The sequence below is a fragment of the Rhinolophus ferrumequinum genome, chromosome 9 (genome assembly GCF_004115265.2).
Source record: "Rhinolophus ferrumequinum isolate MPI-CBG mRhiFer1 chromosome 9, mRhiFer1_v1.p, whole genome shotgun sequence".
Lineage (NCBI taxonomy): Eukaryota > Metazoa > Chordata > Mammalia > Chiroptera > Rhinolophidae > Rhinolophus > Rhinolophus ferrumequinum.
This window is the reverse complement of record NC_046292.1, coordinates 35,580,691-35,607,739: the sequence shown is the minus strand read 5'-3', so window position 1 is coordinate 35,607,739 and position 27,049 is coordinate 35,580,691. Positions and strand designations below refer to the sequence as shown.

The window sequence follows — 27,049 nt, the reverse complement described above, 5'->3', positions numbered from 1 at the left end:
AATTGATCTTCATTTGTTGAATAATTTAAGATGAAGTGATTGGGGGCAGAGAGCCGAGATTAGAGATTATTTTTCTCAGCTGATATGTTGTTTTTGTCCTGAGGTTGTTTCAAAGATTTGTGAAGTATCTGTATCAAATGCCTCTATACGTGACATGGCCCCAATGTTGACAATTCAAGTGCATTTAGATATCTCTAAAATGTATTGAGTTTAGATATGTCCCTTAACTTTTATGGGGCCTCAGTTTATCACCTGTAACATTGGAGAAGGTGTTAGGTGACTAAGTAAGCACAAGCCCTTTTAGCTTCAATAGTGTATGATTGTGTTTTTAGGGACAAGTTTGTGGAACAAGTTCAGTTTATATTTTCCTGAAGCTCAGACAAAGATCTGCATATGAATGAATTTACTATGATTTAGTGGAAAAAGCAGGAACCTTTGAAATTAGATTTGAGTTAAATTTAATAGCAATGTGGTGTTGGCTTAGTTACTTAGGTCACAAATTTCCCATTTGTAAGATGGGGATAATAGGATTGTTACGAGGATTAAAGGAAATAATGTGTAAAAGTGTTTACACAGTGGTTGACACAATTAAGCACTCAAAAGATGTTTCTTCATTTTCTCTTTCAGTTTCAAGTGTTTAGAACATGAGGAATGAAGACCAGTGAGCTGTCTGTGGTCCTGAGTTTTTTTGTGTCCAAGCCTGTTCAGATGTACTCATTCCCTAATAGTCTCTTAATCCACAGTTCTGCCCTCACTTGCTACATACTGTGATTTTCTGATTCTTGTTGCTGAGGATGTTGCTGAATCTTGCCCACCGTCTGTTAATATTATCTGGAATCTTGTTGACCCTAGCCCATCATAATCAAGAGTAACCTTGGTAGAATTTATGGAAGAGAAGAAGGGTCTGAAGAACTCAAATATTTAAGGACCGGATGGAGTAGGAGGAAGAGGAACCGACTGAGGAGTCTATAAAGGACTAAAAAGGCTGACTTAAGGGGCTAATGGAAAAACAAGATCAAGGGAAGAGAATATTTTGGGGCAGGAGGTCAAATAAGATCCTTTATATCTCTCATATTACAACTATAAAATTTTTGTAGATAGGAACAATGTCTCATTTACAATTGTATCCTTAGCATTTATCAGAGCAGCTGGTACTTAGTGGGAAATACATACATATATATATATATATATATATACGTATATATATATGTATGTATGAGGTTGGACAGTTAAGTTTGTGAACTCATTCTAGAAAAAGTGCTACACATCTCATTGCTGAATATCACTACAGCCACCTCCAAAGTACTCCGCTTGGGAAGCTATGTACTGATGCCAGCTCCTAGTCCACCCTTCAAAGCAATTTTGGAGCTCTTTTTCTGGAATGGCCATCAGAGCTGTCATCGTATTACCCTCGATGTCTTGAATGTCGTCAAAATATCTTCCTTTCAATATTTCCTTTATCTTCAGGTAAAGAAAGAAGTCCTTGGGGGCCAGATCAGGTGAGTAGGGAGGGTGTTCCAATACAGTTATTTGTTTACTGGCTAAAAACTCCCTCACAGACAGTGCCGTGTGAGCTGGTGCATTGTCGTGATGTAAGAACCATGAATTGCTGGCGAAAAGTTCAGGTTGTCTAACTTTTTCACGCAACCTTTTCAGCACTTCCAAATAGTAAACTTGGTTAACTGTCCAGTTGGTACAAATTCATAATGAATAATCCTTCCAATATCAAAAAAGGTTAGCAACATTGTTGCAACGAGTTCATGAACTTAATTGTCAGACCTCATATCTATATATCTATATAGATATAGATATATGAATGTGTCCAGTTTCTGCTACCTGCCACCATATCTACCTTATGTGTATGGTAGTTATTCAGTAGTTGTTAGTTGTTAATGAAACATAGGTTGCAGAATTACACTGCATACATTTCTTCTCTTCTTCCCTTTTTTAACCTCTAAAAAGGACTGCATAACTCTTTGAGAGGTCAGTAGTGAGAGTGAGCATCTCCTCACATTCAGGAACGTACTCAGTGGTTGAAGACTGCTAACCAGCCCGTATGGAATCTAAACTCTTTTCTTGGCATTCTGATTGGACCACCATACCTTTCTATCTGTGTTTCTTACTATTGCCCTGTGTGCAGCCTACGTCCTTTAAGTATACTTTTCACAGCTCTGTTTTATTTAGCTGTATTTAGTACTCAACAAATTATATATGGTGATCACATTTATAATTATTATAAGAATATTTCTTGAACACCAAATGTAGTCAGTTATTTGCTAGTATCTGTTCTAGCTACTTCATCTATGATTTGTTTAATTCTTATAAAAGTACATGAGATAGGTAGTGTTAATCCCTATTTTACAGTTGGCAGAAACTGGGTAAGCCAGGTTAGGGAGCTTTCTACAGGTTAACAATTACAAAGTGTTGAAAGTAGGAAGTTGATCGCTTTGACTCTGAAGCCATTTCTCTTTCTACTATGTTATGCTACCTCACATAAGTAAGTGGTAGCTTTAAAAAAAAACAGCAGCAGTAGCACTTTTAAACAAAAGTGTCCATAATCCAAGGCTTCTTCAGGTTTGTACTGCAGCTGAAAACTGCAGAGGGTTACCTATTTACATTTGTGTTTAAAGAGCAGCTGTCAGCCTTTAATAGTACACTCCTGTATCAGAGTAGTATCTCTGTGAAGTAGAATGATGTGCTTAGCCTGTTGGATTGGAGCAGTTTCCCAGGAGACCACAGCACATTCTGACATGAGCTTTCAGGTCCCTGTTTTATCCTCTGCATCTATGCTGCTCTGTTCTCTGGGAATCAAAATGTGGCTTTAGGCATCATTGTGATATTTGCTACATGTCAGTTATAGGAATAGTATTGGAAATACGAAGAACTCTGGCATCTTATTCCTCGGATTTCTAAAACCTCTTGATGTTAGTAGATGCTGACTTTCGCAGTTAGAGCCCATATGTGAGCAATTCACCAAGCTACTAAGACTGTTTAATCTTGATTTTGGCAGAGTTGTTGATTATTTATTTGACCCATTCCTTGTCCCTGGTTATTGAGCAAACACTTATGACACACCTTCTTATGTACCAAACCAATTAAATAAAACAAGGATGCACAACAAATCCTATCTTATTCAAATCTGTTTTTTAATTAGTTAGCCATTGTGATTTTATAGGTGAAAGTTATTGAGGTCATTTAATTCAATGCCATTTATTTTACAGATAAAGAAACTTAAGTCCATATAGGGGGAATGGCTTTCTTTAAGATCATGTCCCTTTCTTTAAGAAGGGACATGAGCCTAAGTTTTATTTCTAGATCAGGGTTCTTTCTAGTATATTTTGTTGCCTCTCAGCTATACTCAAAGACAGAGCTAGTTATAGCAATGGACAGAAAAACATGGATTTTTATACCCCCTCCCTCATCTTAGTATGATTGTTTTTTCCATTTCTTTGACCTTGGTGGACTCTTTTGTCAGGGAGCTTTTTAAAGATCCTGGAATGCCTCTAGTATATTCTATTGAGTTTTTCCTGGATAAGTTCCTATGTATGGTATTTCTAAGAATGCTGAGGACCTAGACACTACTGTGAAGTATTTGGAAAAGAGAAGGGAACAGGGGCTGGAGTGAGGCAAAGAGGAGTCCTAGTATAGTAGACTAGCACGTGTAATGGAGTGAACTGGAGATGTGAGGTGGAGAAGGAAAGAGGGAAATTATTGAAGTTAACGGTAAGAGGCAAGTTTGAAGCACAAATTTGAGGTATAGTGACATCTAGTCTTCTCATTTACAAAATATGAATAACAATATAATACTTGTTATGCCAATCTCGTAGTATTTTCATAAGAACCTCAGGGAGAAAGGATTTTGAAACCTCTAAGGCATAGTGTATTATTTTAGGGGATGTACTTACTATATTAGTGTTTAAGCATGTGGAAAGAGATGGCAAGGAGATAGAGTAAGCATAGAAAGTATAGTGATTTGTACAAAACATTGGTATTATATGAGAGGACATAAAAGACAAATTAAAAGAGAAAATTAAATACATACTAGGTAGGAAGTCAAAAGGAACACATAGAAGGAATGAATAATTTGGGTATGCTAATTTAGCATACTTGTTAGTCCTGTGTTTCCCCGAAAATAAGACCTAGCCGGACGGACAGCTCTAATGCGTCTTTTGGAGCAAAAATTAATATAAGACCTGGTCTTATTTTACTATAATATAAGACTGGGTCTTACATAATATAATATAATATAACATAACATAACATAACATAACATAACATAACATAATATAGTAAAGACCGGGTCTTTTATTAATTTTTGCTCCACAAGACTCATTAGAGCTGATTGTCTGGCTGGGTATTTTCGGGGAAACACGGTAGTAGAATGATTGGAATTGAAGAGGGCCTTATATCAGCCATTTGAAAGCTGCCCAGTTAATATTTTTCCAGCTCTAGCAAGTCCGAGAAAAGCAGATATATTTTATAGAGGATGTGGTAGAAAAATTGATAGTGCTTTTATAGACTATAATATAGTTATTAAAAATGCTTTTTTTTAAAAATTAAAGTTTATTGGGGTGACAATGGTTAGTTAAAGTTGCAGAGGTTTCAAGTGTACAGTTCTGTAATACATCATCTCTATATCACATTGTGCGTAAAAAACAAAACAAAACAAAAAAACTTAAGTTGTCTGCGTCAAACTCAAAGCAGGTATTCAGGTTGCTGAGTCGAGAAGAAACTGCTGCTCCTTCTGGAGAAACTTCAGGAAAGGAGGTTGTTTTGGCATTTTCTTCCATCTTGTTAGCTGATCTTGGTGTGTATTTATGGAACTGTCTTATTCAGCAAGTTGAAATTGAAATGAATGATATAGCTCTTAAGACAAGAGCTTAAATTTTAAGATTTGCTTTTCCCTCAATCTGAGGGCAGGAGGGAGGGCCTTTGTTAGGAAAACAACATGAGCAGTGGCCTGGGAATGGATGAGAAGATTAGCATCACTGAGTGGAGGAGGGTGTGCATTCTCAGCTCTTCATGTTCTTTGCTCTTGTCTTACCAGTTCTCTTGTGGTTTCTGATATATCCTCCTGCTGGCCTTTGGGCTGGAAGTCCATTAGCTTGGACCATTTTCTCCTCTACACCAAAGTAACTTTGATTCACCTTTCAGGGTTTATACCAGGTTTTACTTCCTAGCAGCTTCTTTGGATTTTTAGGTTAGTTACGTCTCCACCTGTTGGCATTTTGGGCCGGATGATTCTTTGTTGTGATAATCTGTCCTATGCATTATACACTCTTTAGCAGCAACCCTGGCCTCTACCTTCTAGATGCTAGTAGCATCTCTTACAGTTATGACAATGGAAAATGTCTCCACAAATTACAAAATGTCCCTTGAGGGATAAAATTGCCCAGGATTTAGAACCATTGATAAAGAAACACAGAGAAGAGTTTAGTGGTCACCAGAGGGTAAGGGGGGAGAAGAGGGTGGTAGAAGAGGGTAAAGGGCATCAAATATATGGTGATGGGAGGAAATTTGACTTTGGGTGGTGAACACACAATGCAATATACAGATGATTTATTACAGAATTGTACACTTGAAACCTATATAATTTTATTAACCAATATCACTCCAATACATTTAATAAAAAAAGAAATAACCCATTCTACACATTTTCATTTCATTTCAGTGATTTTCATTTCATTTCAGTGATATTTTGAAAGGAGGGGAGTTAATTATTTGCTCATTTTCCATTTTGGAACAAGAGCTTACAATTAAACTCGCAATGGGACTGTGACCTCAGTTTGTCAGTTCTGTCTGTTCCTTCAGTGTTACAAGTTTTCTTCTGCTTCAGGGTCTTTATTTATACTTATCCTTCTTCTACTTGAGATGTTCTTCCTCTGGATCGTCACAGGAATCACTGTGTCCCTTTGTTCAGGTCCCAGATATAATGTCACTTCTTTAGGGAGGTCTTCCCTGACTACTTTATCTAAAATAGCACCTCCTTTCCTCTCAATTCCGTTCAGCTGCTTCAGTTTTCTTCATAGCAGTTATCACTACCTGTCGTATTTGTGTTAAAAAGAGTAGGCTTACTGTTACAACAGATTAAGCCTAAACTTCAGTGACTTAAAACAATAGAATTTATCTCTTACTGTGATCATAGTTATGTGTTGTTTGGAGGGTCATGCAGCCGTTCTGCGTGACAGAACTTAAGCTTTTCCTTTATGTGACACCTCCATCTGTCAGAGTCTTGTCCTGCTCGCTTTTTGACTGGTGAATGGGGAAAGAGAGTGTAGAGGAGTGTGTGGAAAGTAGGTCTGGACGCGACATAATCTTTTTGCTCTACAGTTACATTGACTAGAATTCAGTCACATTGTCACAGCTAACTGCCACACAGATTGGGAAATGTAGTCAGCTTTTGTACCCAGGAGAAAAAAGGAAACTGAGTTTGGTGGAACCATTGCATCATCTCTGCTGCAATATTATTACATATTACAAGAATATAAATTTCATGGAATCAGGGATGTTTGTTTTGCTTCACGTGGTATCCCAATTGCCAATAATAATGTCTGCCACTATCTGTACACTTAGAACTATTCCTGGTAAGCAGAATGTACTCAATACTTACTGAATAAATCAATCCATGAATAGGTAGTGGTTTTGAAATTAGAGCTTGATTTGTTATGGTTTTTCCACTATCTGTGTGATATTGGGAAACTTAACCATTTTGAGCCTCAGTTTTATCATCTGAAAAATGAAGGGAATAAGAGCTACTCCTTTCATAACACAATAATCCTGTGGGACTATTGTATAATCTATGGGATTATTGCATTATATGAAATAATATATTAAACGCTTAGCTCCATATATCACACATCATAAATTCTCAATAAATGGTAGCTATTTTTACTGGTTTTAACCAAATTCTACTTTGAATTATGATTGATTCATTTTGTCTACTGTGATTCAGTACACGTAATTTTCATGTCTTAACTTATTGAAATGACATAAGCATAATTTGAGACAGCTTCTACATATGTATTCTGTCATTTGATTATTTATTCATCCGTTATACTGTTTATAACTCATCTATTTTAAGACACTGTGTTATGTAATAGGAAGAAACGGGAAAAACTTACTATCTGTTGCAGTGTTTCAATTTAGAGGAGTTTTATACAACCTGATTAGGACTTCATTTAGTTAACATATTCAAGGCTAAATATGGGAGATATTTTATTTTATTATTTTTAATGAACTATGATTAGTCTCTGAGTAATAAGAGAATCTCAAATTCTCATTCATGGCAATTCCATATGTCATTTAATGCAACTTACCCTTCATTATTCAAATCCTCTTTAGAATACCATCCCACCTCAAGACCTAAAACATTGTTTTTTAAAATAAAATATTCTTCACCAGTGGTAGTATAGAAATGACCTGAGATATTTGGCCATTGCATTATAAGTTTATTATCCCACACATAGGTATATTGGAAAGTAGAAAACATGTCATCACTTCAGTGAACTGAAAAAGGAACAAAAAACTATTATCAGATTAGTCAGTTGATGAAAATTTTAAAACCAAAAGTTGTCCATAACTTAAGTTCCACCAACTACAAGAGGCCATTTCGTAAGTTCATCTCTCATCAACCCCTACCTTATTTTATGTTATACAGTATATAATTTATTACTGTATAAATAATTGTTCTTTAAGTATTTTACACATATTAATTGATCCTTTCAACTTTAGAATAAGCTTATTGAGAGCAGAAACTGTATCTTATACTTTATTTGTGTATTTTTTGTAATCTTACTGGCTGGCATGCAATAGATGCTTAGTGAGTTTTTGAATCATAGACTTTAAAGGATGCAAAGAGGCAATCTTGTCTAACATCCTGCTCAAGGAAGATCTCTTTTTATGGAAAACTTGAGGAATCACTGTCTATTCTGTGTTTTCAGTGCCTCTCATGAAAAGGAGAGCTTTTTTCTAGGGCAGCTTATTTCACTGTTGGATGGTTATGTTCATTAGATGTTTATTTAATTTTTCATATTTGGATTGAAATCTACCCACTGATGATTCTAGTCCAGTCTAATAGTGCAAGTATGATAATCTAGTCCATTTTTTACTTGTTAATTCTTCAAACTTTCAAAGAGAGTTGTAAAATATCATTCTTTCTTACTCTGTTTTCTTTTATTTCTTTCTTTCATTTCTGTCTTTCTTCTTTCTTTCTTTCTTCTTTCTTTCCTTTCTTTCCTTTCCTTCTTTCTTTCTTTCCTCTCTCTCCTCTTCTCTCTTCCTCTCTCTCTCTCTCTCTCTCTCCCCCTCCCTCCTCCCTCCCCTCCCTCCCTCCTCCCCCCCCCCTCTCTCTCTCTCCTCCCTCCCTCCCTCCCCCTCTCTCTCTTCTCTTCTCTTTTTCTTTCTTTCTTTCTTCTTTCTTTCTTTTTTCTTTCTTTCTTTAACATTAGGCGTATCTATTGTGTTGTGGATGTGAAGATGAATTTGTTACTGTCACTTAATTTTTCAGCTTCTCCTCATTGGGTATGGACTTTAGATGATTCAACAAAGTCATGATTCTCTTCCTGTGTAAGCATTTGTTTGTGCCTTCCTTAAAACTTTATGTCTGAGATGGTCCATAGTGCTTGAACTGTAGTCTGATTAGTATAGTACATAATTCATTAAAACTTATTATTTTACATGATCAGGATAACTTCTATCAAATTGTCATAAGTTGTATTGTTTTTTTGTAATATTGATTAACCAAAACTTTGAGACTTTTTTTTTCCACATTTCCTCTACTAGGCTGGATCTACATTTTTGCAATTGATTTTCTTTTTTTTTTTTTTACAAGCTGAGTCCAGGGCTATATTTTTGTCTTTGTTAGCTTTGGCCTAATATATTTGCTTATGAAGATTGTTTGAATCTTGAGTCTGACATCTATGTTCATGGCTAGCCAACATCTGAAACAATTATGTAGTAAGCATTTATTTTCTTTAAGTCTTGAATAAAATCTTTGAACCTCTTCAAATGGTCAATTATTTTGGGGAAATGTTAAAACTTAATATTGCCATGTTTGAAAGTTGCTGTTTTCTTGATTTTTATCATCTTTTCTCTTATGTTCATTTATTATCATTGATCCATTTATAAGAGAAATAATGTACTTCCAAGAATGGGACACAAGAATTAGGGGAATAACATCTAATTAGTCAGCAAACCTTTTGGATAGCTCTCATTTTTATCCTATTCTTCATCATCTCCACTGCTTTTACCTTAGTTCAGACCCTTGTCATCTCTCATTTGACTGTTACTTCAGCCTCCTAACTGTACTTTCTGTACAATCTCATCCCTTTCCAATCCATTATCCATACTACTGCTAGAGGGATCTTTTTATTGTACAAAGCACATCTTGTAATTTTACTCCTTAAGATCCATTTATAATTTCAATTTTTTATGGGATAAAGTACACATTTTTAATAAACGTAAAAAGTTCTCCATAGTTTTACTTTTATGTGACTCCCTAGGCTGTCCTCTTAAATGTCTGGGCCTTTTATTTCAGAGCAACCTATTCTTCCCAGAATTGCAGCTTCATACCTTGTCTGCCTGCTCAATACTCAGTTCAAGTATCACTTGTTGCCTCTTCTTTAGAAAAACATTCTGGATTCTTCCCCCCACTTTTCCCCAACCCAGGAGGTTTATTAATTCTTTTTTTAAGTCTTCATTGTACAGTGTGCATGTGTATCAGAGACTGTAAAACCCTTCTTTGTTTACTTTTCCACTTCCACTGCCTGCACTCTCTGAAGGATAGCCTAAGTCTTATTCATTTTTGGGTCTCCAGCACCTAGCACAGTGCCGGACACAGAGTGGATACCAAGTGAATGCTGAAGGAGATTAGTGAGAACCACCAGAAACCTTTGATAGGCCATGGTTTGGAAAACACTGTGCCGGAACTCTTTACATATTCAATCTGGCAGAAATAGATTAGGAAAACCAGCCAGATGTTGTTTTTAAGGGTTCTGTTTTTAGCATGTAAATTAAAATTTCATTTAGAATTACAAGTCTAATTTAGGAACCAGAATGCAGTTGTAGAGCCTGACAAGATTACATATGTAAATTCTCTGACGGCTGATCCATTATCATGCCTTCCTAAAACAGTGCAGTCTTTGTGGAAGGAGAATGGTCTCTGAGTCTGCATCCCAGACTCCTTGCTCCTCTAGCCTTCCTGCCTACCTCATTCATTTACCACCATCTGACCTCTTGTGCTCAAATCACCACCACAGACGCAGCTGTCTCCTTTTCTCTCTGTGAAAATGCTTTGGGCTCTGAGCCCCAAGGCTAGATTGTACCCTGCCATGCTTCAGGGGCAGGTTTTTACTGCTTTCCCCATAGAATCTAACCTACTTAGCCTGCCATACAAGGCTTTCCATCATCAAGTTCCCGTCTCCCTCTGCACACTCTCACCTGTTCCTCCATACAGAGTCTTTCTGGAACTTCCTTCCACACTTCTTTACCTAGCTAATTTTCACACATATTTTAAAGGTGGTTCAGAAAGTCTTCTGCAAGGAAAGTTTAGATGTTGCTACTCTATGCTCTTGTAGAATGCTTTGAGCTTACCTCACATTATAATGTATTTATCACATTATACTATAATGTAGTGGTTTACTGGTTTGCCTCTCCCACTAATATCCTTGATGGACAGGATGTTTTAAGATTTATGTTTGTATTACTAGAACATAGCATAGTGGGTGTGCAATAGTCATGAATAAATACTTGTTAAAGGAATTAATAATTCCATACTCAGAGCCCAGGAAGCAATTAAAAAATTTGCTCCCATTTGGTGTGGAATAGAAAATTAGGCTTTCAAGAAATTCTTTTTCAATTTAATTTTCAATCAACAACTATTTATTGATATTGCCTTATATCTGGTATTCTTTTAGTTCTACAGTGAATGCAGGTATCCTTATTAACAGTAATCAAATAATATATATAGTTCTCTGCACTATGACTAGCATGTACATGTAAAGTTAGTGTTTTAAGTGAGAAGTAATACAAAATAGAATAGATATTGGTAGAGTCTGGTAGATAAAGGCAGGGAGATCATTTACTGCAAAATGTTGGGAAATTGGAGGCATACTACTCTTTCAGGGAAAAATGGACTAATAATTTCTTTTGACAGGCTGTAGGATGAAAATAGAGAAGTCCAAGGCCATAGCTTGCTGAATTGGGGCTCATCCATGGTCATACACTTAAAAAGGAGCCAAACAAGGAGTTAGTTTTAGGCACATATTTCTCCAAACCTCATGGCACCAAACTGTACTGACTGGACTGAATTTTCCTGTCTTACAGAATAGAATTTTTTTCATCGTCTATTTTATTATTTTCAATGTAGTCCTTAATTAGATGGTCAGCTTTTTGAGAGTGTATTGATTGTTAGTATATCCTTATTCTTTCATTAAGTGATAGATTGATTTATAGCTTAGTTTTCTTATATATCCTCCTTAGTTCTGGGCACAAGATAAGGTGGGTGCAAAAATACACCTTCAATACATATTTGGTAATTGAAACATCCTGTGATTGATTGTAGCTTAACAAATCTAGACATCTTATTTGTATTATAGGTATGTGTGCCTAGAGAGAAATAGGATATATATATTTAGAAAATTATTTTTTAAAAAGTTTTTGTTTTTTGAGCCCTTGCAATATATCTTGTAAATATGTTTGTAATGAGAACAAACATGGTACAATTTTATAAAATGCAAGGAAGAAGCTATGTACTGCATACTAGTTGACAGAGATTAAAGTCCACAAATTAATAGGTTTTCTTTCCTAAAAACCCTCCAGTAGGAATTTTAGATTTACTTTCTTGGCTGAGAATTTGTGAGTTAAATCTCATCTTCAATGTAATTTTCTCTCAAAATGATGAAGCCTTGGAAATATGGCTTTATAATGGAACTTTTGACAGATCCCTTTACCTGCATGTCACTTATATGTAGAGGTAATTTGTTACTTCTTCCAGGTGTTTTTGCCTGAGAGGTGGAAAAAATGTTCTTATAAAGGTCAGTTTTAATTAATAAGCTGTTTTCCTTATTTGACCAATATGAATTTCTTGTAACTTTTGTGTAATTTTCCATGTAAAAATAAAACATTGAGACTTTGTCACATCCATCATCAGCATAACCCACTTAAATGTCAAAAATCCTATGCAGCCCTAACTAGGCCTCAGCAGGCCTATTTATCGAATAAAATAAGATATAATTATCATACTGTTACATTAGGTACATCTATAGATGTACATCATTCTTTGTTTCTCCCTCCACAAAATATGCTCATAATTTTTGTCGCTAAATATTTGTTATTCATGTATTATTTTTAGAAGACATGTAAATAATAATAATAGGATTAGATCTGTTTCCTTAACGATAAACTTTGATTGTTTTATTTTCTCTTTTATCTCTAACTTCCTTAATTTGAAAAAAATTCATTGTGTTACTCTGTCTCTATATTTGTAGACAAGTATTTTACACACTATCATAAGGGTGTTTATAGTATGTAATTTAACTGGATGTTACAGTATTCAGTGTTTTTTTTAAGATTTTTATTAAAATATAGCTAACATACAATATCATATTAGTTCCAGTGTACACCATAGCTATTCAACATTTATACACCTAAAGAAGTGATCACCATGATAAGTGCAGCACCCATCTGACCCCGTACCACGCTATCACAGTATCATTGATTAATTCCCCATGCTGTACATTACATTCCCATGACTTATCTGTTTTATACCTGGAAATTTGAACCTCTTATTCCCCTTCATGTTTTCCCTCCTTCTTAAAATTTTCAATTACAGTTGACATTCAGTATTATTTTATATTCATTTCAGGTGTACAGCATAGTGGTTAGACATTTATATAATTTAAGAAGTGATCCCCCTGACTAGTCTAGAACCCACCTGGCACTATACATAGTTATTATCATATCATTGACTACATTCCCTATGCTTTACATCCCCATTACTATTTTGTAACTACCAATTATACTTTTTAATCCCTTCACCTTTTTAACCATTCCCCCTACCTCCTCCCATCTATCACCCATCTGACGTCATACATAATTACTACAGTATTATTTATATTCCTTATGCTATACCCTACATTCCCATAATTACTTTTTGACAACCAATTTGTACTTCTTAATCCCTTCCCCTTTTTTCACCCACACCCCTAACCCCCTTCCAAAAAGAGTGTAATTCAGGTGGGGCTCACTAGAAAGTGCCTGTGGTGTTGGGGAGCTGGATGAGCTGGGTTCCCAGTGTAGAGAGGCAGGGTAGAGAAGCAGAACTCACCAGACCTATCAGATTCTGATTTGGCCTTGTGGGGGAGAGCTCAAAACAGTAAAGATGGCACCTGCTTGCCGGCTGCATGGGAGAAGGCCCCCTCACAGGGAAAACGGCAACTGTCCTTCAGCCTTCGTCCCGATGCCACACACGTCATTCTGCCTCCCATATGCCTCTGATGCCCCCCAAGTCACGGTCTCTGCGCCGGAGCCACGGTACTGCAAGTGAGTGAGTCTGTGTGAGGGCTTTTAAGAGGATGTCTGTGTTTCCTGCAGCCTTTCGTCCCACCGAGATGGTCAGAATCCCCACTGTTTTTCACAGGTAGATGTTGTGGGATCTCCTCTTCCCACTACCAGTACTACAGGCTGGGGAACCTGGTGTGAGGCTGGGGTCCCTTGCTACTCTGTGGCGTCCCTCCCAATTTTCATCTGTCATGGAGAGGATTGGGGCCTGCCTGTTTTGCGTCTCTGCCCCTCCTACCAGTCTCGACGTGGCTTCTTTATATCCTTAGTTATAAAACTTCTGTTCATCTAGACTTCAGATGGTTCTCCACATTGAGTATTCTATATTTTTTGATGTGTAATTCTTGTAATTTTGATGTGTAATTCTTCCTGCTTTAAATAAACGTGGGGGTATTTTAAAATAAGAATAGAGAGTTTGGGTTCAAAAATCTGGGTGAAACAGCTATATAGCTGAACATCAAAATGCACAGAAGTCAATAAATTAAAAGTTTTTATTCCATAACCATAATTATTCCATTATTCCGTGCCACCTTGGATTATTGTACCATTGTAAATGCTGTTATTTTTAATGGTCTTATATACATGTGTAATATAATTGAGATATGATTTCTTTGAGAATAATAACTTTTCATTTCCTGTCTTGTTCATTTAAATGGCCAACCATTTATATTGCATTAACATTCTGGGCTACTGTCCCCTCAGGCCCCTTTTCTGTTTTTATGTCAGTATATGTGTGTTTTGTGGTGGTTTGCTTTCTTTTACTATGTGGTCTCTCATTATATCACAGCTGTTTATCTTAGTAAACTGTAAGTATAAACATGCTGTTTGTTCTTTTGATAAATTTAAGATATATTACATATTCCTTATGCTCTCAATAGACAAACAAAAACAATATTCAATATATTGCTGAATTCAGTTTGCTAATATTTTGTTGAGGATTTTTGCGTTTTTATTCACCAGGGATATTGACCTATAATTTCCTTTTTTTGTAATGTCTTTGTCTGGTTTTGGAATCAGGGTAATGGTGGCCTGGTAAAGGCCTGGGAAGGCTTGGAGTCTTCCATCCTCTTGAAATTTTTTGTAATAGTTTGAGAAGGATAGGTCCTAATTCTTTGAATGTTTGGTAAAATTCACCTGTAAAGCCATCTGGTCCAGGACTTGTTTGTTGGGAGTTGTTTTTTGTTTTTTTTTAATTTATTGGGGTGACAATTGTTAGTGAAATTACATCGATTTCAGGTGTACAATTCTGTATTACATCATCTATAAATCCCATTGTGTGTTCACCACCCGGAGTCAGTTCTCCTTCCATCACCATATATTTGATCCCCCTTACCCTCATCTCTCACCCCCCACCCCCTTTACCCTCTGGTAACCCCTAAACTATTGTCTGTGTCTGTGAGTTTTTGTTTCTCATTTGTTTGTGTTGTTCTTTTGTTGTTTTTGGTTTATATCCCACATATCAGTGAAATCATATAGTTCTCTGCTTTTTCTGTCTGACTTATTTCGCTTAGCATTATACTCTCAAGATCCATTCATATTGTCACAAATGTTCCTATATCATGTTTTAAAGTCTATTTTGTCTGATACTAGTAATGCTACTCCAGATTCTTTTCTTTTCCATTTTTATGAAATATCTTTTGCCGTCCCTTTACTTTCAGTCTTTGTGTGTCTTTTGTTCTGAAGTGGGTCTCTTGTAGACAGCATATGTAAGGGTCTTGTTTCTTATCCATTAAGTTACCTTATGTTTTTTGATTAATGATTAATCATTTTGATTAATGATTAATCCATTTACATTTAAAGTAATTATTGCTAGGTATATAGTTATTGCCATTTTATTATTCATAGTTATGTTCTCCACATCCCCACTGCCCCCCTGCCCCACTTTCTTCTTAAAGAAGTCTTTTTGAAATTTGTTATAATACTGGTTTGGTGGTGATGAACTATGAACTCCTTTAGCTTTTTCTTGTCTGGGAATCTGTTTATCTCTTCTTCAATTTTAAATGATAACCTTGCTCAGTTGAGTACACCTTGGTTGTAGGTTCTTGCTTTTCATCACTTTGACTATTTCATGCTCATCCATTCTGGCCTGCAAAGTTTCTGTTGAGAAATTATGGAAGCTCCCTTGTAAGTTTTAAAATTCTTTGTCTTTAACCTTTGGCATTTTACCTATCATATGTCTTAGGGTGGACCTCTTTGAATTCATCTTGTTTGGGACTCTCTGTCCTTCCTGGACTTGTATGTCTATTTCCTTCACCAGGTTAGGGAAATTTTCAATTATTATTTCTTCAGATAGTGTCTAAATTCCTTGCTGTCCTTCTTCTCCTTTTGGTATCCTTATGATGTCAATGTTGTTATGCTTGATGTTGACCCAGAGGCCCCTTATAGTATTCTCATTTTTTAAAAATTATTTTTTCTTTGTTCTGTTCCCATTGGGTGTTTTCTCTTACCTTGTCTTCCAAATTGCTGATTTGATCCTCTGCTTCATCAAATGTGCTCTTGATTCCTTCTAGTGTATTCTTCATTTCAGTTATTGTATTTATTTGTGAATGGTTCTTTTTATGTTTTGTGTGCTTAGTATATCTCTTTGTTGAAATTCTCACTAAGTTCTTGGAGCATTTTTATAGCCAGTATTTTGAGCTCTGTCTCTGGTAGATTGCTTACCTCCATTTCATTTGGTTCTTTTTCTGGAGTTTTCCCCTGTTCTTTCATTTGGGTCATCTTTCTTTGTTTCCTCATTTTGGCTGCCTCTCTGTGTTTGTTTCTATGTATTAGGCAGATTTGCTACATCTCCCAGTCTTAGCAGGTTGACCTGATGTAGTAGGTAGCCTTATGTAGTAGGTATCCCGGGGGGCCCAGTGGCTCAGTCTCTGTGGTCACCTAAATTGGCTGCTCCTGGAGCATTCCTTTTGTGGGTTGTGTGTGCCTGCCTGCTGATAGTGGAGCCTTGATTGCTGTTGACACATCAGTGGGTGGAATTGACCCTCATGCTGACTGGCTGTGAGAATTGGCTACAACCACAGCGTATGAGCTGCTGTTCAGGGGCTGAACCCATTGAGTGGGATTTGCCTCAGTGGACTCTAAGAGCACCCTTTGGATCTGCCTCTTCTGAGGTTAATTGGGTGGTGCTCTGTTGTGGTCTGAAGCCAGCCTCTATGTAGGTTGTTGGTTCTGTGGCCTCTTGGGAGGGGCTTTTGTGCTTGCCAAAGTCAGCTGTTGTTTTTGTATATCTTTTAAATTGACAAACAAATCCAAAAGTATTTGTAATATGCAATTAAACAAGCAAACCACTGGGAAGTTGTCAGGGCGCATGAGGCGGCCTCATCCAGGGGCACCTGCGGCCAGGCAGGGTGGCCTAGATGGTGCAGTCATTGAGAGGGCGAGTCAGCATGCCGGCTGGTTCCACTTCTTCCCATCGTCTCTATCTGAGCCATTGCAGTCTTTGGGATATTTCTTGTTAAGGTGGAAGCAATGATATTTCAAGTTTTTTACATCCTATGTGGAAGTGAAACTTATAAATCTTTGAAAAATTAAAGTTCCTATTAGGAAATATAACTTCTGTGTTAATTCAGTGGTTCCCAAATTATTTCTGGTGGTGGAAAATTAGGAAATTAGAATGCCGCTTATAGAACTATTGCTTTGTTAAAAATAAAGTAATAAGCTATATAGTTGTGACAGATTAAATATATTACCATTATTAAATAACATGCAATTTAATGAACATCTTTTGGATGTCAGTAGGCATTCTAGGTATTTTTCTATTTTAATTTTCATAGCACAATTTTGATAGGTGGTTTTTAGTTTCCCTTTTTTATGGATGAGAGAAACTGAGGCTTATAAAGAGATTAAGTTGATTGTTTTGCATTACAGAAAATTAGTATGTAATACAGATGAGACTTGAGCCTCTATCTTCCTGATTTCAGAATGCATTCTCTTTTTACTCCACTGTAATATGTAGTTAATTTCTTACTGCCTGGATTAGCACAAAAGAATAGAGAAGGGGGATAATTAATGATAAAAATCTAACTGGACTTATATTACTTAATAATTTTGATTTATGTTTAACATAAGCAAATTTTTTAAAAAATAGGTAATGATATGGGAAATGACGATGCCATCGGAGGGAATGTGAGCAAATATATGGTGCTTCCAGCTGGATACTGTGGACTGCCCAAGAAAGGACATCTTATCTTTGATGCTTGCTTTGAAAGTGGTGAGTGTATTAAAGGCCTTTGCTTTTGAATTTGTCTCGTGAATTTTTTTCCACCTGACCATTCAGTGTGATTAATTCCACCTGACCATTCAGTGTGATTTAACCCATTTATTTCACCAGAGTGAAACAAGTTGTCAGGGAAAAATCAATTTTGAAAGGATTAACTTGGAGATACTTAAAAAATGAAATGCTATGTTTTTGTTGCTGTAAATGATTAGAAGTTTAATGGTAATACTAGTTTATTAGAAATACTAGTGAACATTTATACATTACCTTATATTTTATAAAGTACTTATCCAGGCTTAATTTCTTCTGGGATAAAACTGATATATTTGACTATGTGATAAATCATTAATTTTTGAATGTCTACTATATATATGGAACTGTATGACATTCTTGCAGAACTTAATCTTTGTGAGACAGGATGCTTCCCTATAAAGAAATGAGAGAACAGATTCAGGTGAACACAAACAGAACAGCAAAAGTAATATTGCTTCATAGTCAACAAATACTATAGGTATTCTGCAAGGGGAGATCAGGACTTGATTGTGAATTCCCATCCAGTTCGGACTGCATCTTGTTAAATTCTTTACGCCCTGAGCCTCATTCTCTGAATGGCACATGGTAGGTATTCTGAATATGGTGAAAATATTAATGAGAAAGGTAACAATTTTATTTTTAAAGTAATTGATAATTATTTTTGTTTCTGAATAATGTGCATGCACGTGTGTGTGTGTGTGTTGTGTTTGAAGGGACATACCAGTTCTCTGAAACCTAAGAACATTAGTTGTTTATACCAACAGTTGAGAACTTGTTTGTGCAGGGTTTTGGTCTCTGTTTATTCCATGTTGTTTCAGTTTGCTAGGGCTGCCATAATAACGAACCACAAACTGAGTGCCTTAAGCAATAGAAATGTATTGTCTCACAGTTCTGGAGGGTAGAAGTCTGAGATCTAGGTCGTGGCAAGGGTGGTTCATGCTAAGGGTTTTGAAGAAGAATCTCTTTCATGCCTGTCCTCTAGCTTCTGGTGGTTTGCCAGCAATCTTTGCTGTTCCTTGGTTTGCAGAAGCATCACCTTGATCTCTGCCTTCATTTCCACATGGCATCCTCTCCGTGTCCATGTCTGTCTGTATTCTTTTTTTTTTCCATAGGGACAGGAGTCATATTGGGTAAGGGCCAACTCTAATGACCTCATTTTAACTTAATTACCTCTGTAGAGACCTTATCTCCTGGTCAGGTCCCATTCTGAGGTACTGGGTGGGTTAGGACTTCAGCATAAGAATTTTGGGGGTTGTAATTCCACCCATAAAACAGTATTGCAGTGCTGTCGTCCCAGTTAGATACGCACAGTGTCCACATCAGTAGGACAATGTCTTCTGCTTTCTTTGACTAGCGCGGTTGGCTTGTCCAGGATTTACGTGGTGCCCGGCAAATGCCTTCTGAATTCTTTTTACCTCAGGTAAAGCATGAAGGTTCTTTATAATAATAACTCTGTGAGAGTAGGACTTATTTTCATTTTAAAGATTATGTGTTATTTTGGTTTACCTATAGCATGAATTAATCCAGATTCCTTTCCTATAACATCTTTTCCTTAACTATACTTATATTTTTATATCCCTTACCTAAGAGCTCAGAACAAAAAATTGCCCACTTTGATCCCATAGTAACCAAATGATAATGCATATTTCCTCCCAAATGCATGAACAATTGGTTACATCAACTGGATCTGTGCTAGTAGTGCGTGAGTGTTACCGTATGGTAGAGTGGTTAAGTGACACCCTCTGGAGTGAGACTACAGTTCAAATCCTGACATGAAAATGGAGCCATGGTATCCTCATCTTTTACTGGTGAATGATGCCTGCCTTATATCTAAATTAAACAAAAATAAAAAAATCATATTTCATTGTGTAAAAAATTTAAACAATTTCATCAAAATAGGTATATTTAAAAATAGATAAATGAAATCTCAGAAAGGGGAAATAGCAAAAGAAACCTCAACTACATGAGTACATAAAATGTATGCTATGAGATCTATAAATTTGCTATAGGTGGACTAAAAATTTAACTCTGAGCTTTTTGGCAGCCAGTACCAAGAAAGAAACAATGTCCATAAGCTAACAGTACACCAGGTAGTGAAATCTGACAGGAATTCTTCCTGTTGGGCTTCCTAAGGCTCACTGCACTGTGATGAACAGCACCCTCAATAATATCCCTGTGGTCTTGACAACAATAGATCTCATAGGGGTGTATATTTTAACACCCTTCAATGTAGGATGAGGGTGAAATGCTAAAGGGCATTTTAGTGAAAGCAGTTCAGTTACCACTTGAAACAATTCATTTGATATATGCAGCTTTCCTTTTATCTAATTCAAGGATTTATTTCAGATTATTTAAAACAGGGAAGTCAGAAGGCTTTTCTCTTACGTGCTAACTCTGAGCTACTGGCTGTGGCTGCTTGAAAATGATTCTGTAAGTGCATCCAGAGTTAGAGAAGGAGTAGGGTGATTAATAGATTCAATGAATGATGAGTATTGGTTCATGTGGATGAAGTATAGTGCCTTCATAAGGATTTTTTTCTGTCAGAGTTGTGGAATATGTAAAGTGTGTAGACCATTGTCTGGCCCTGAGCTGGTGGATAATTAATCTGTTTTTCTTACGAAAAATAAGGTCTGCAGGTCAAATATGAACTGTCTTACGAATCCCTGATCTGTTTTTGCTCTATACCCCTCTCTATAAGTATTATTTCCCTTGGGAAAATAGCCACATTACTCTAATTTTATCTCTCTAGAGACATATGACACTTTTTATGATTTTTTAAAAAAAACTTCTTTTGTTCTTTTTTATTTGACTATAACCTTCTTCAGGATGGAATCTGAGTCTGATTAATCCCTGCTCTCCCACAGAACCAAGCAGAGTGCTTACAAAATTAAGCACTAAATTAATAGTGTATTTGTTGAATACTTTGAAGTAATTTGAGCAACAGAAAGCTGGGGAAAGATTAACTTTCTGATAGCTTGGATGAAAAAGTCATATTTAATTGTTTGCTATTCCCCAATCAACCACCTTCTCAAACCATCATACCTTTGCAGATACTGTTTTCTCTGTGCCCCAGATCCCTTTCTCTACCTGGTGAAATGTTAATTCAGACTCAGTTCTGCATTTCTTCCTCTGAGAAACAGTATGTGTCAGGAAGATTTGGCTGTCTTTATTTCTGTATTTATAGGCACCTTTTAGTTTCTTCTTGCCCTTATTGCATTGCATTCATTTATTTGTCTTTCTTTTTTATCATTAAGAGTTCCTTGGAGTCAGAGATGGTTTCTTATTTATTTTTGTTCTCCAGTACCTAGTGTACTATCCGTCAGTCATATAATAAGGAGCTCAATAAATATATGAATAAATGAGGGAGACAGCTAGTGAACAAAATAGTCTTCATAAAGTGAGATTTTTAAGATTCATAAAAATATTTTTACAGTTTAAATAAAATTTAACATTAATAACAGCAAGAATATTAAGGAGAAAAATCAATAAAAACAATCACTTAATTACTTATCGCTTATATACATCGTTTATCTCATTTAATACTCACAAAAACCTTCTGGAGAATATTTCTCTTTGTAGGTGAGGAAACTGATGCTCTGAGATGTAAAGCTATTTAGCTTGAAGTGCATGGTTAACAAATGGTGTAGCTGATAGGAAACTGAGAATGTCCCAATTCCAAAGGCCACACTTTTAACCATTGCATATACATATTATCTTATTATGAATAAGTCAGTTTATGACATATGAATAATATATTGTTGAAAATTACTCCTTAGATGATAAAATAAATAGAAAAAGATTTTGTGATAAAGAAAAATGAGAGGAGACAACCAGGATGGCGCAGTAGGTAAACACTGTGTTTACCTTCTCTCACAACCACATCAAAATTACAACTAATCTACAAAACAACCATTATTGAGAATCGCCTAAGATCAAGCTGAACTGAAGCCTTTCAACTAAGGACGTGCAGAAGAAGCCACCTCCAGACTGGTAGGAGGGGCAGAGACGCAGAACCTGCGTGTGACCATTAAAGATTGGGAGAGCTATTTCAGCTATGGGAGTCCCTTCCATCCCCTAAAGGAGTGAGAGATCACAGCCCCACCCCAGCCCAGGATTCCAGTGCCAGGGAGAGAAGTCCCCATAACTTTTGGTTGTGAAAACCAGCGGAGATTGTGACTGAGTGAGACTGAGTGTGGTTGCACTTCCAGGTGCTCCTCTTAAAGGGACCTCTCATGGACTTACCCACCAAAAGAATCACTCGCTCTGAGCTCCAGCACTGGGGCAGCAGCTGGAAAGGTGGCAGGGACAACGCGTGGGGAATTGAGTTGTCTGGCTTGGAGAGGCAGCTTTCTCCTGGACGGGGGAGCTGGCTGAGGCCATTGTTTCTTTGGTTAGCCCTCCCCCTTCCCGGCCTGCAAACACAGGCTGCTGCCATTTCTGAGTCTTCCCCGTTCATTTGAGACCTGGCCCGTTCCCAACTTTTGGGCATACCCATGCTACTTTCAGTGGCTTTTTTGCACAGACCGCTTGCCTTGGCTCAAGCTGCATGCTTTCCTAGGGTCTTTCAAAGATTTGCAGAACCCAGTCAAGCAGCATCTGGCTTGAACGTGTCCTGTACCTCTGGCTAAGCAACCCTAAGCCTGCACTAATGGCACTAGTGGTTTGTGGCTTGGCTTCTGAAGGTGCTTCCAAGCACAGCATGGGTGGAAGCCATCTGCTGATTTCTTTCTGGCTCCTGCTGGGTGGCCCCAGGTGGGGCACATGCTGTGGCTGAAGTAGACCTACAGCGGATCCCCTCCAAGGTGGTCCTGGGGCTGGTGCCCCACCGTGGCCAGCTTCAAAGCGAGCAGGAGCATCACCCAGCTGCCTCCAAGTATGACAAACCCAAGGGGCAGACTGGGCAGTCACCAGAGTCCTGCTGAGGCATGTCCTGCGCTGTAGGATCAGCCCCTGTACCACAACTTCTCCACTGTAGTCAAGGCCAGTCCTCACAACCAGTGAGCCCAAGGGTCAGTCCCTCACATTGATGTGCAATTATCAACTAAGGCTCAACTACAAGAGGAGGGCACAGAGGGCACACACAACCCACATAAGTGACACACCTGGAGTGTGTGGCTCAGATGCCCAAAAAGACTGCGCCACTGAACCCCACAGCATACCTACTATATAAGGCCACTCTACTAAGCCTGGAAGACATAGCAGTCCTACCTAATACATAGAAACAAACATAGGAAGGCAGCCAAAATGGGGAGACAAAGAAACATGTCCCAAATAAAAGAACAGAACAAAGTTCCAGATAAACAACTAAGCGAAATGGAGATAAGCAATCTATCAGACGCAGAGTTCCAAACACTGGTTATAAGGATGCTCAGTGATCTCAGGGAGAACTTCAACAGAGAGATAGGAAGCATAAAAAAAAGATGGAAACCATAAAATAGAACCAGTTAGAAATAAAGGTACAATAATGGAAATGAAGAATATGTTACAGGATGAAGCAGAGGATACAACCAGCGATGTAGAAGATAAGGTAGCAGAAAATACCCAACCAGAACAGAAAAGAGAATCCAAAAAGTTGAGGAGAGTTTAAGGGGCCTCTGGGACAATATCAAGCGTACCAACATTCACATGATAGGGTTACCAGAAGGAAAAGAGAGAGAGCAAGGAATTGAAAACCTATTTGAAGAATAATGACAGAAAACTTCCCTAACCTGGTGAAGGAAATAGACATACAAGCCCAGGAAGCACAGAGAGTCCCAAACAAGATGGACCCAAAGAGGCCAACAACAAGACACATCATAATTAAAATGCCAAAGGTTAAATACAAGGAGAGAATCTTAAAAGCAGTAAGAGAAAAGCAGTTAGTTGCCTACAAGGGAGCCCCCATAAGACTGTCAGTTGATTTCTCAACAGAATCTTTGCAGGCAAGAAGGGAGTGGCAGGAAATATTCCAACTGGTGAAAAGCAACGACATACAACCAAGATTGCTCTATCCAGCAAGCCTGTCATTTAGAACTGAAGGACAGATAAGGAGCTTCCCAGACAAGAAAAAACCCAAGGAGTTCATCACCACGAAAATAGTATTACAAGGAATCTTAGAGGGACTTCTTTAAGATGGAAGGAGGTTAAGGACGGTTGAAAAGGGAAGGGATTTAGAAGTACAAGTTGGTTGTTGTACAGTAGTCACGGGGATGTAGGGTATAGCATATGGAATATAGTCAATAATACTATAATAACTAGGTATGGTGCCAGATAGGTACTAGATCTATCAGGGTGATAGATGGGAATGGGGTTGGGGGCAGAGTGAAAAAAGTGAAAGCATTAAGAAATACAAATTGATAGTTACTACAATATGGGGAATATAATCAACAATATTATAAAGATCATGTAAAGTGCCAGATGGGCACTGCACTTATCAGGGGGTCATGCCACAGACTGTGTAGATGCCTGACCAATGCACTACACACCTGAAGAGCTGAAGTAGAATAATATTGAATGTCAATTATAACTAAATATATAGATATATGTATAATCAACAGGATGTGAAGTACAACAGAAGAAAGATAGTTGATGGTATTGTAACAGCTATATAAGATGTCAGAGGGGTAGTAGCTTGGGGGGTGGGTTATCACTTTATGAGGGATATAAATGTCTACTATTACATTACTTTGTATACCTGAAACTAACAAAAATAAATAAATAAAAAAGAAAAATGAAAAAAATTTCTACCTGTTTAAAATAAGCAATTCAGATATCTACTATGGTTGCTATCATATGCAATTTGAGTATTGTGTTATGATTGTTATATGTGTATTGAATATAAGAAGAGCACTGTAATTTATACTTCAATTGGTTAGCCTGAGAGATTTAGTATGGTGTTTAAATCACTGTTGCAAGGAAAAGGGTCAGTGAAATAAAGATATGGATCAGTTATTTACATACTATTTCAAAATGATGGAAATAAAAACTTAAAACTTTTATTTTTTCCAGTGGAATTTACTACATTTACTTGTGTAATCTTTAAAAATTAATGTTGTATTTCCTTTTGAAAGAAATGGTCTTCATTCTTGGCACAGTATGGAAACGTGCCATGAGTACATTAATAATCAGTGTTTTTAGCTTAATGTCTCACCTAAACTCTTTTTTTAGATACCTAAATGGATGTTTTACTTTTGTTTTTTAACTTTCTGAGTAATAATTGACAAGTATAATTGTATATATTTAAAGTGTACAATGTGATGATTTGTTATACATACATATATTTTAGAATAATCACCAAGATCAAGATAATTAACACATCCTTCACTTCAGATAGTTAACGTAGTTAACTTTTTTTGTGTCTGGTGAGAATGCTTAAGATCTATTCCCAGCAACTTTCAAGTATACAATACCATATTCTTAACTATAGTCACCATGCTGTACTGTGCATACTCACTTAACATTGTTGATAGGTTCTGCGACTTGAAGTGAAACGACTTATAATGAAATCAGTTTTACCATAGGCTAATTGATATAAACAAGAATTAGGTTCCTAGGGCATCTCCTCAATGTTATAAGGAAACAATGTTATTTGAGGACCTGCTGTACATTGGATCCTCAGAACTTAGTATAACTGAAAATTTGTACCCTTTGACCTGCATCAGCTCATTTCCCCTGCCCCCAGCCCCTGGCAACCACAATTCTATTCTTTGTTTCTGTGAAATTGGCCTCCCTTCAGCATTATTCACAGTAACCAAGATATGGAAACAACCTAAATGTCCTTTGACAGATGAACAGTTAAAGAAAATGGTGTAGATAGACAATGGAATATTATTCAGCCATAAAATAAGGAAATCCTGTCATTTATGACAACCTAGATGAATCTGGAGGGTATTATGCTAAATAAACTTAAAAACAAAACAAAACAAAATGCAGCATAGTATAATACCAAAAACATAGATTTTGGTTTCCGACTTGGGTTCATATATAATCTTTGACACTTACTGGTTATGTCATGCTGGATGATATCACTTAAAGTTCACTCATCTGTAAAATTAAGAAAATAAATCACTGTATTATAGAATAATTATGCAAATTAGGGATATTATATAAAATAGACATAGGACAACATCTGGCAGTCCACTTCAGGTCATAATTCTGGCACAGCCTCTCTGGTACTCCACACTGCCACCAAAGCTAAAATGCAAAACATCTGATCATCCGATAACTAAATACTTTAATGCTTAAAATCTTTGGTGACTCACTACTATCCTCAGGATAAAATCCAAATGCTTTTATTTATCAGTGTCTTTAACTAAGATCTGATACAAACTTCCTTCTCAATAATACTGTCACTTTATTCCAGAACATGTCACCTTACAAAGCCATTATTTCTTTTAGAGAAAAAATAGCACATTTAGCAGAAGACAGGATCGTTATGAAATATAAAGGAGTGTTTCACCATGTCTAGAAATTCTGTTGGAGAATTACTGGTAGCTGTGAAACTGTAGGTGAATAATTTAATTATGTTCTTTGTTTCTGACTCATAATTGAAACAAACTTGAATTAGTGTTTTCATTAAAAAAAAAATTTCTGACCTCTTTACTGAATTGTATCTAATATACATGCTTATGCATGTCCTTGTATGTTCTTCTCTTTCCCATTTCCTCTACCTTCTTTGTGAGGAAGAAATAGAATATTTCACTCCCAAATAGCTTTTCTTTAAGAATGATGACTTTCCTACAGTACCATTCCTGAACCTAAAGGTCTGGGAAAGAATAATAGCAGAAATATGAACTCTGTTTCATATGAAATCCTGTTTGCACTTTTGAAATCAACTGAGACACTGCTTTGAAGGGGACTTGCAGTACACATAAACCACCCTCCTATGCTTTAGTAGTGACAGAACTGCAAAAAGGGGGACACATCACTTGATTAAATATGGTTGATAGAGTTTGGTTATAGCCTTTCTCCTTCTAATAAAGATTTAAGGTACTACTTGAATGATTACGGTATATGTGTGTATTAGTTTAAGATCTAAGACAAATACTTTTTCAAGTGATAACCAAATGATACATTTTCAATTAGAATTTACTTTTAATTTTCTATTACTACTGTTTCCCATTTGCAAATAAAATTTTTAAAATTACATTAATGAGCAGCAACACTAGAATGTTTTCTGTGTTTTTACTTTTCAATATCCATAAAATAGTCATACTTTCGTAGTGTACTCCAAGTATTGAAAAATCCATACACATTGTGGGTTGT

At 36.7% G+C, this 27,049-nt stretch overlaps 1 protein-coding gene across 2 annotated transcripts in view; it reads left to right on the top strand.

The window, feature by feature from the left end:
• The window catches only part of AGBL4 (AGBL carboxypeptidase 4), a 1,100,555-nt gene that overhangs the window by 51,088 nt on the left and 1,022,418 nt on the right, over nt 1-27,049 (top strand). For both annotated transcript variants that reach the window (XM_033114112.1, XM_033114111.1), the window contains exon 2: nt 17,645-17,767. In XM_033114112.1, the coding sequence (XP_032970003.1) occupies nt 17,645-17,767 (123 nt within the window). The remainder of the gene's footprint in view (nt 1-17,644; nt 17,768-27,049) is intronic.